Source organism: Anarhichas minor, unplaced genomic scaffold (genome assembly GCF_050575085.1).
Source record: "Anarhichas minor isolate MPS153535 unplaced genomic scaffold, ASM5057508v1 ptg000073l, whole genome shotgun sequence".
Classification (NCBI taxonomy): domain Eukaryota; kingdom Metazoa; phylum Chordata; class Actinopteri; order Perciformes; family Anarhichadidae; genus Anarhichas; species Anarhichas minor.
This window is the reverse complement of record NW_027466519.1, coordinates 6,946,364-6,957,075: the sequence shown is the minus strand read 5'-3', so window position 1 is coordinate 6,957,075 and position 10,712 is coordinate 6,946,364. Positions and strand designations below refer to the sequence as shown.

Sequence of the window (10,712 nt, the reverse complement as noted above, 5' to 3'; positions counted from 1 at the left end):
ATTAGCCACCTGCAGGGAAAAGCGCTTGACAGGAGTAGAGGATTTAACTGCCTGTGGGAATAATTAACATATAAGATTCTGTTCATTCTTGCTTATAAATTATATTCTCTCTGAACACGTTTCTCTTTTTGGAGAGAGTCATGTGAGATAGCTTCTTCGATTAGCGCAATTTCCCTGCTCTTCTTTCTATTTCCTCGTCTCAGCCCCGTGTGTGTAAACCTCGCTGGAGTCAGGAAACTTGTCAGAATACTCATGTTTGATTGGCTGAGCTGCATCACGTGATGTGATTTGCAACGCATTGGTCGGTGTGTTTCCTGCACCGCCGAACAAGTGCCGTAACGGCTGAATAAGAGGCGCCGGTTAAAGTTTAAACTCGGTGCCCAATATGTATAATTCGGAATTATCTATCGGTTTTTAGTTCCTGGGTCCGGATCCGGTGCGCCAGTTGGGGACCTCAGGGAGCCGCAACAGAGAGGCTAAAGAGCCGCATGCAGGTTGCCGACCCCTGCACTATGAGGTTGTTTTTTGAGGGAGGACAGGCTCTGTCATTTCTCTCCCTGCTCTCAAGCACAGTCATTTCCAGTCAGTCCTCCTGTTTTCTGCTTCCTCCGCCCCTCACAGATCTGCAAGTTCACATATGGGTGGAACCAATATGCTGTAACGTGCAAGTGCACACGCCCCATTCAATGCATATCAGTGAACATGAAGAAGTCAAACTATTTGACATTCACTGTCTCTGAGAGGTGAAATGGCGCAGCGAGGAATTTCACTGGACCAGGACAAGCTCTGCTGCTCGATCTGTCTGGATCTACTGAAGGATCCAGTGACTATTCCCTGTGGACACAACTACTGTATGAACTGTATCAAACGCCACTGGGATGAAGAGGATCAGAAGAAAGTCCACAGATGTCCTCAGTGCAGACAGGAATTTATTCCGAGGCCTTCCCTGGTGAGAAACACCATGCTGGCAGATTTAGTGGAGGAACTGATGAAGATGGGACTCGAATCTGCTCCAGCTGATCACTGCTATGCCGGAGCTGAAGATGTGGCTTGTGATGTCTGCACTGGGAGAAAACTGAAAGCTCTCAAGTCCTGTCTGCAGTGTGTGGTCTCTTACTGTGAGCAGCACCTCCAGCCTCACTATGAATCCCCTGCCTTTGAGAAGCACAAGCTGATCGACCCCTCCAAGAAGCTTCAGGAGAACATCTGTACTCGTCACAATGAGGTGATGAAGATATTTTGCCAGACTGATCATCACTGTATCTGTTATCTGTGCTCCATGGATGAACATAAAGGCCACAACACAGTCTCAGCTGCAGCAGAAAGGACTGAGAGGCAGAAAGAACTCGGGGCGAGTCGACAGAAGATCCAGCAGAGAATCCAGAACAGAGAGAAAGATGAGAAGGTGCTTCAGCTGGAGGTGGAGGCTATCAATCGCTCCGCTGATGAAGCTGTGAGGGACAGCGAGAAGATCTTCACAGATGTGATCCGTCTCATTGAGAAAAGAAGCTCAGATGTGAAGCAGCAGATCAGATCTCAGCAGAAAAGTGAAGCGAGTCGAGTCAAAGAGCTTCAGAAGGAGCTCGAGGAGGAGATCTCTGAACTGAGGAGAAAAGAGGCTGAGCTAGAGCAGCTGTCACACACAGAGGACCACACCCATTTCTTACTCAAGTACCCCCTTCTGTCACGTCTTAATGACTCTATAGACTTACCCAGTACACATATCGGTCCCCTGAGGTACTTTGAGGATGTGCCAGCGGCTGTGTCTGAGGCCAATATTAAACTACAGGACATTCTGAATGAGGAATGGATCAAGATCTCATATACATTGACTAACATAGATGTTTTACTGCCACAAGTAGAGCCGAAGACCAGAGATGAATTCTTAAAATATTCACAAAGACTTACACTGGATCCAAACACAGCAAACACACGGCTGTCAATATCAGAGGAGAACGCGAAAGCATCAAACGTTATTAGAACACGAACGTATTCAAGTCACCCAGATCGATTTCTTAACAGGTCTCAGGTCCTGAGTCAAGAGAGTCTGACTGGACGTCACTACTGGGAGGTGGAGTGGAGTGGGTCAGGAGCTCATGTAGCTGTCACATACAAGGATATTAGCAGAAGAGGAGCAGAAAGTGAATTTGGATTTAGTGACAAGTCTTGGGCTCTAGATTGTTCGTTTAATGGTTATCAATTCAGACACAACAACATCAGAACTTCCCTCTCAGGTCCTCAGTCCTCCAGAGTAGGAGTGTACCTGGACCACAGGGCAGGTATCCTGTGTTTCTACAGCGTCTCTGAAACCATGACTCTCCTCCACAGAGTCCAGACCACATTCACTCAGCCTCTCTGTGCTGGACTTAGAACTTATAGTATTTTGAGTTTGCGATCATCTGCTGAGTTTTGTGAGCCAAAAGACAAATGCTAGAGCCACTGGGTGAGATTCTTCTGTGAGTGTTTATCGATGTTTATCTTTCTCTGTTGCTCAACTGTCTTTAGGGTTTGATCACAATCACTGCTCATATAACTAAGAGTTTTTTTCTTCATTTAAATTCAGATATTATTACATTTTTGGTCATTATTTTTTAGTGATAACACAAACAATATGTATCATTTTAGAGAGTTATTTTCTGTTTTATCTGATTTGCGGTTTGTCAGGAAGGATACCTCTGATCTCTAAAAGAAGCCAGAAGGGGATTTACAATGCTTTCATTTGTGAGTTTTAAGTATCATTATTATCTTACCTTTTCATTGTTAGATTCTAGGCTATTTGTAGATAAATAACTTATGGATATGGAAAGATTGACCCTGTCACAGTTTGGCTCAACTTCCTCAGACTATTTGTGTAAAGACTGGACTGTGTTGCATCTGTTTCTAGAGGATTTTGTATTTCGGGGTCTTTGTTTTATACTAGTTTCATTCAGGTTCAGTGTGTCCTGGTTTTATTTTGTAAGTTCACTCTCCCTGTGTGTCCTGTCTGGGCTTACTTCCTTGTCTTTTGTGTATTTTCTCGCCTCTGTTGACTGTCTGCCCTGATTAGTTCCACCTGTCCTCTGTGTCCTGCCTGTCCTGTTGGACTCAAGCTTGTAAGCGTTTTTGAATTAAATCATTGCATAGTTTCTGCTGCCTAAAGAGTGACACAACCAGAGTGTTTACCAGGATTTACTGATTTTAAATGTGAATTAAATAAATCAATGAAGATATTTTTCTTGTCAAAATGAACACAGTGTCCTTGTGTGTTTATCTTTAGAAAGTATTAAAGCTACAGAATAAAATCTAAAAGTGATTTAAGAGTATAACTGAGGGCATTCTCCGACTAAAACATAACAAAGTGCAGTCGTGGAATCCAGACTAACAGGAAGCAGCAGTGTTATCAAAGCAGCGGGCCAGTTCAATGTCCAAATGAAGCCAATCAGCCTCATTTACACATTTAAAACAAAAAGTTTTCTCTCAAATTCATTGTAAACACAGAATAGGAGACAATCAACAAAACCCAATGTCTGATTAATTAATGTATAGGCCATTGATTTGTGCAAATCTTTGTGAATCAGAATCGTTTTAAAAGGGTAGGTTCCGATTTTTTATACTCAAAAACGTTCTCATTTTACAGCTTAACAGTAAAATATATTAGGTGAGAAATACAATACAATGCAGTGTATTGCAATGTAATACAGTGACATAATCTTAGCGCTGCCTCGTTTAACAGTTTGATCTGAGCTCACAGGCTTCAGCAGCAGTGATTGACAGCTGAATCAAACACTCCTTGGCACTGATTGGTTGTTTTCCTTCAGGCACTGTGGAATCTCTCAAATGTCATTAGGAGTATTCAAAGTATTCACAGATTATCCGTCTCATATATGTCTGTCAGGACATATTGTTAACGGCAATCCTAAATGAACAAATAAATTAACTAATAGTTTTTCAAATAAACAAATGGCCGGACGATTTAAAAAAAAGTAAATAATAACATGAATGGGACAATAAATAAATTGAGTTACTAAAAGAAAGCAACAAAAGATGAAACACATGTTACATCCCATTTACAGACTGAAACTCCCCAAAAGGAGAAGTGGTTGGCTGGTTCACAGTCACAACTATGTAATGACTCCTAAATTCTCCTGCTGATTTTGCCTGTTTATTTTTGCACCCAGTCATGAGCTGCCATGTGGAGGCCCAGCAGAAGTCTTGATAATGTAGAGGCACTTTAATCCAAAAGTAATGCCTTATCAAATATTACAAGCTTGTTTTCCACTTTGCATTTGACCTGAAGTGCCTCACATCACCCCGTGGCACCCTGCACACCACCTCAAAGAATGTGTACATCACAATCTAACTAAATGTAGTGTGAGGGTGTATACTATCCTTACATTTGGGCACAAATCATGTCTCTGTAGTGAGATGCATCTTAGTTGTTGGGCTGTGGTGTCCTCTCCGAGTTGATGAAGAAGACACTGCCCATCTTCATCAAGTTGGTCATCCGCATCCAAACAAACAAAGAATGCAACGCATGCTGTGACGGTTGCACTGATATTTGGCAGTTCTTTCATGTGCTGGAATTTGAACCATGCTCAATGACCACACGAGCCGCAGTCCGCTTCTTGTTAAAGCGCCTCTGTCTGGCGGTTTGGTGCCCACGATCCCTGTAGGGTTTCATCAGTTGTCGCAACAGAGGATAAACTGAATCACAGATAATGTGCATTCCCTCTGGGACCAGGGCCTGGTGATCTTCTTCCAAAAGCCGTGCAACATCTGTGTTGGCTGTGGGATTGTTGCAATGTGGTGTTTTAAAATGGGAATGTGACAGCACAGACTGTGTTTGCGAAATCCAGCTGTTTGAAACCGTAACTGAGATGTGTGAAGTGCTTCCCCCTGTAGGCCACAACATGTGATGGGATGGATGTGTATTGACCAGGGAACAAAAGTCATGGGAGATGTGTTGAAACTGTAGATTGTGAGATGTGGAATCTGTCTGCCAACTCCTGGTTGGACAGAGTAGTTTGGTTTGCTGTCTGTTCATGTAGAATAGTCCCGGCGTGGTCATTAGGTCCTAGTTAGCAGAGAAGAAGGTCAAACTGACATGCAAATATTTAGTGATTATACTTTGGCCTCACAATGCTGTTGATAAGCCTACCTCTACTTGTCCTCTTGATACTCTGAAATGACTTTTGAAGTCAGTGACACTGTACAGAGGGAACCTCCTCAACAAAATGTGGTATTTTTGGAACCAACCTAGGAGAAGAAGAATGAAGCTGATTCTATACAATTACATTACATTACATTACAGTCATTTAGCAGACGCTTTTATCCAAAGCGACTTACAATAAGTGTATTCAACATCAGTTTTCAAGAGAACTACTAGTCACCAGAAGTCATGAGTGCATCTCCTTTCTTCAAACAAGCATCTAAGAGCATAAACAGAGCCAACGTACAGTGCAGAAACAAACGAATGCAATAAGTGCCACAAACCAATATGAATACAATAAGTGCAATAAGCTAGTATGAATACAATAGATGCTAAGTAAATGCTAAGTGGAAGGCTCAGGGTAGGCCTTCTTGAAGAGGTGAGTTTTCAGCCTGATGAAAGATGGGCAGCGACTCTGCCGTCCTGACGTCAGTGGGGAGTTCATTCCGCCAGGACAGGAAACAGCTGCGACCGGGTCGATCGGCCGCAGGGACCTCTGAGCGACGGGGTATGATCAATATGATCGTGCTTTTCAACACGGATAAAAGAGCTAAAATAAATGTTGGCTTGATGCACCTCAAACACAGCAGTGTATCGGTTTATGTTCTTCAGGGCATCAAGGTTCTAATGTGCTCACAGAAGGAACGGGTGATACTCAGCAGTGGCAAAGCAGCGAATGAGGAGAAAACAAAAGAGCAGACTGCAAATGAGAGCGAAAGCGTTTCCATCAGTGTCACTACGGTGTTTATTGACCTGACTACCGGTGACTTCTGCAAGAGTCAAGGGTCAAAGAAAACAACATACCAAAAATCAGAGCCTCACCACACAAATCAATATTGTATGGACAAAAATGATGACAAATTGTTAAAAGTTACTAATTTATTTGACGAGAACAAGTGATGCAGAGGAAAGAAAGAGAAAAACTGGGATTTGAAATTGTCCTGGACTCCTGACGTAAAAACAGATAATAATGGACTGACTGCTGCCTGATGTGATTTTGTCCTTTCTTATACTGTAGATCTGCCCCAATTCTAGAAGCTTAGATTAAACCGGTTTAAAAAAACAAACCGCTTCCGCTGACATGACACTGTGGCTACAACAAGCTTTTAATCATCTTCACTTCTTAGAAAAACAGTTCTCCATGGAATTCATCTGGCAAAGTTCAGACTTCAAGCAATAGTCCAAAAATACAAGAGGTGAACACAGGAAGGAAACTGACACAGGGTTTCAAAGACTGAGCAATGAACTGAAAAAAACAGAAGAAAACTAAAATACAGCAAATACAGCCACGCAAAACAAGACAAGTCAAAACGTCTGCTCGGGAAAAAAGGCCTATTAAAGTCACCAAGGGAAAAGTAGGCCAAGGGGGACACCTCGTGGTGAAAAAGTGACATGAAAGACAAATCCAACCAAACTAAAGTATGTAAGAGTAAAGGGGCCGGGAGAGGAGAAACGTTTAGCTCCTTCCCTGCTTCTTCCCTGCTTGACTCCTTTACTGACAGGCTGCCATGCTGCAGTTTAAAGCACACTGTCCCACCATAGAGTGGGACAGTGTGCTTTCTAATCGCTCACAGCTCTTTGGAAACAAAACCACCACAGAAACTAACGGCACCATCATTGTTTGTGTTCTTCTACATGAGCAGGTTCATAATTAATGAAATGACTGTATGGAACAGATGCGTTTAATAATGCCATGCAGCTGCTCCAAACAAACCAGAGTGTACGAAATGGAGAGAGGACTAGGTCTACACATCAACCTAAAACTGACTTATTATCTAAGCAGGGTTATCTTAGCTTGTGTGTTGTGAGCAGGATGTATTTTTAGTTGGAGTTCACCCAGTCTCAAACTCTTCCCTTTACGGTCTCAAGAGGGACTACAAGTCCTGTCTGCAGTGTGTGGTCTCTTACTGTGAGCAGCACCTCCAGCCTCACTATGAATCCCCTGCCTTTGAGAAGCACAAGCTGATCGACCCCTCTAGCTTCAGGAGAACATCTGTACTCGTCACAATGAGGTGATGAAGATATTTTGCCAGACTGATCATCACTGTATCTGTTATCTGTGCTCCATGGATGAACACAAAGGCCACGACACAGTCTCAGCTGCAGCAGAAAGGACTGAGAGGCAGAAAGAGCTCGGGGCGAGTCGACAGAAGATCCAGCAGAGAATCCAGAACAGAGAGAAAGATGAGAAGGCGCTTCAGCTGGAGGTGGAGGCTATCAATCGCTCCGCTGATGAAGCTGTGAGGGACAGCGAGAAGATCTTCACAGATGTGATCCGTCTCATTGAGAAGAGAAGCTCAGATGTGAAGTAGCAGATCAGATCTCAGCAGAAAAGTGAAGCGAGTCGAGTCAAAGAGCTTCAGAATAAGCTGCAGCGAGAGATCACTGCACTGAGGAGAAAAGACACTGAGCTGGAGCAGCTGTCACACACAGAGGACCACACCCATTTTCTACAGCACTCACTGTCACGTCTTAGTGACTCTACTGACTCATCCAGCATCAATATATGCCCTCTGCAATGCTTTGAGGATGTGACGGCAGCCGTGTCAGAGGTCAGAGATAAACTGCAGGACATTCTGAGTGAGGAATCCACCAAGATCTCACCGGCAGGGACTGAAGATGTTTCACTACCACAGGCAGAGCCCGAGACCAGAACTGATTTCCTCAAATATTCATGTCAAATCACACTGAATCCAAAAACAACAAGCAGAAAGCTGTTGTTGTCTGAAGGGAACAGGAAAGCAACAGTGAAGAGAGCATCACTCTTCACACAGTTGAGTATGACAACACAGTTACACTCTCGTCTCACAGGTTCACACAGTAGCATTAACAGTCTTCAGGTCCTGAGCAGACAGAAGTTGACAGGACGATGTTACTGGGAGGGGGAGTGGATTGGGTTTGATGTTTCAGTAGCAGTCACATATGAGAGGAGCGGTCTATGAAAGTGGATTTGGGAACAATGACAAGTCTTGGGCAGTATATTGTTGGAGTGGCGGTTATGAATTCAGACATAACAACATGATAACCTCCCTCTCAGGCCCTCAGTCCTCCACAGTAGGAGTGTACCTGGACCACCGGGCAGGGATTCTGTGTTTCTACAGCGTCTGTGAGACCATGACTCTCCTCCACAGAGTCCAGACCACGTTCACTCAGCGGCTCTATGCTGGACTTTGTGTTGGTTATGGATCCACAGCTGAGCTCAAGTAGACAGAAAGTAGTGGGATGTTTTTCTTCTTCTTTGTTGCTCGCCTCTCTTTGCTCTCATGTTTCTGCACTTCCTGTGACCTGACAATCACCACTTTGCTGTCTTCATGCCTTTGATTATGTGTCAATATTGTTTGTTTCTGAATGTTTTGGTTGAATCATAAGCCTTTTTATCTTAAACAGTTTTTTGCCATTAATATTGAAGATGCTGGTAATATTAATTTAAAGCATATTCGGAAGTATTGAAAGTATGAAGGTACATATATTTTATTGTAAAATAACTGGACAAAGTTTTTTGCCACATATATTTGTCTTGTGGGGTCGTAAACTGAATATGCTTTGAGATTTAGTCACTTGTACAAAGCAAGACATTTTAACCATCACCTTGATGTTAGGTCTTTTGTATTTGCATTGTTCAGCACTTTCTAACTTCATAGACCAAACAATTAATTAATTCATTGTGAAAATGAATTAACTTAACGAAAACCCAAATATACATATTTACAAAAGTGTCATTATCATCACTTTGATTATTTTCCCACCGCAGTGATAACATACTGGTTTAACAGACATCGTTTTGATGAAGTAAATATGTGGATAGAAAGACTGAACAAGTACTATACCAGGATTCACTGATTGCATGTGAACAAACTAAAAAATAAATGTATCCCCCCCTCAGAAAAGAAAAGTATTTATTTTGAGTTCATTGAAGAAATTCTACTCGAGTTGGAGAGAAGAGAAAGAAAGCGGTGTGCTCCTTATTAATCAACAGTTTTTCTCACTCTGCCCTGAGAAGCAGCAGACATGTACAGGTATATATATATATATATATATATATCTGTGCTGTTATACTTAAAAATAAAGAGCTGAAAAGTCTACGAAGCTAATCAATATAATCAATGCGGACATATATATATTTGTTTACATGTAACAGTGCCACTGGCTGCGAAGGCCACTTTCCTTAAGTATTAACACATGATAAAAATGATAGCTGTATAAGTGAGCTAAAACGCACAGACACACAAACATACAGAGAGCCTCAAATGCTAGCTCTGCAGTCCTGGGCTGCATGGTCCTGGGCGGTCATTGAAAGCAATGACTGAGTCATTCAGGCGTTTATAACACTAGTTATTGGAATAAAGATGAAAACACAAACCAACTGGACATAATGAGTTTCACATGGTTGTAAAGATATCTGCACTTCCAGCTTTATTTTTTTTGGAATAAGTGTATAGTCGTGAGCACTGACCCCCTTACCGGTGTCCCTACATCATGGTGAAGGTAGTCGGCGTGCTGTGTTTGAGTGAAGCAGTACCGCTTTGAGCCTCTGGGTGTCACTGCAGGACTGTGTCTGTCTCCCTCAGCTCTGCTCTGATTCGCTCACAGCGTGTGGAGTTCAGGTGCAGGAGCTCGCATGGCACAGACACATCCCTACAGTGTTTTTTGTTGATTTCAACACTCATCTTTTTCCGTCATATGTTCCCGCATCTTCACCTGACTGTGCACTTCGAGGGCCGTTCAACACTTTTTCCTCCACTCCCTAGCCCCCACTCCCTCAATGAGGAATTCATTTATTTTACTGTATTTGATGTTTTTGTGCCTGAGGAGTGTACATCCAGCTGGGCAAAGCCCCACTGGACACATTATATGATTCCTAATTTATTACGTGTCTTTGATTTATCGCTTTCAATGTATATGTTTACTTTTTTATCAAAGCAATCCATCTTTTATACGTCCTTGTTGATAGAGCGTCTTCATTCTGCACAAGCTTTGGCATATTTTAGTTTGTGCCTATTTATCTTACTACATTCACACCAAATTGTTATTATATACATATAATATACATACATAATCAATTATTATTATTTGATTATAGTGTTATAAAATATCAAGCATCCATACTTTTTTATCCAGGTGAAATGAGTGAAACATGTGAATCCCTATAAAAAACCTTTTTGTCACTCTATCCATCGCTGAAAGTCGAGAGTAAACACCGTGCCAGCTGACTGCAGGTTTGTTTTGATTTTTCGTACTAGGCCAGCATGTGTCACCCTGCTAAAGAGTGTGACTCCATCGTACATTCAATTTAATTTCGTCATCTTTACCGTCTTTGAGAGACCGTCACACTTACAGCCATGTGCAGTAGACTGTGAGAGAAAGGCCTTCAGATTGTAATCTGTGAATTAGAGTTGATCGTCGCTTTAACAACAGCCATCGATAAAGGTAATGCAGTTTCCGCATGTTGTCTCCTTTCGATGCTGAATTTCTCTCAAATAGAGAGCATGGTACCTGGTAAAATAATGAAAAGACAAACAATAAA

General features: G+C 42.3%; 1 protein-coding gene and 1 pseudogene across 1 annotated transcript; both read left to right on the top strand.

Annotated features, from left to right (window-relative positions):
* The first annotated feature begins 748 nt into the window (after positions 1 to 748).
* LOC142935252 (tripartite motif-containing protein 16-like) lies at positions 749 to 2,434 on the top strand. The gene has a single exon (XM_076079465.1). The coding sequence runs from the start codon at positions 749 to 751 to the stop codon at positions 2,432 to 2,434; it is 1,686 nt and encodes a 561-aa protein (XP_075935580.1).
* Positions 2,435 to 6,696: 4,262 nt separating this feature from the next.
* Positions 6,697 to 8,395, top strand: LOC142935251 (tripartite motif-containing protein 16-like; annotated as a pseudogene).
* The last annotated feature ends 2,317 nt before the right edge of the window (positions 8,396 to 10,712 follow it).

What these genes read in the sequence shown, in the direction of transcription:
- LOC142935252 (XM_076079465.1), top strand. Translation starts at nt 749, where the DNA reads ATGGCGCAGCGAGGAATTTCACTGGACCAGGACAAGCTCTGCTGCTCG.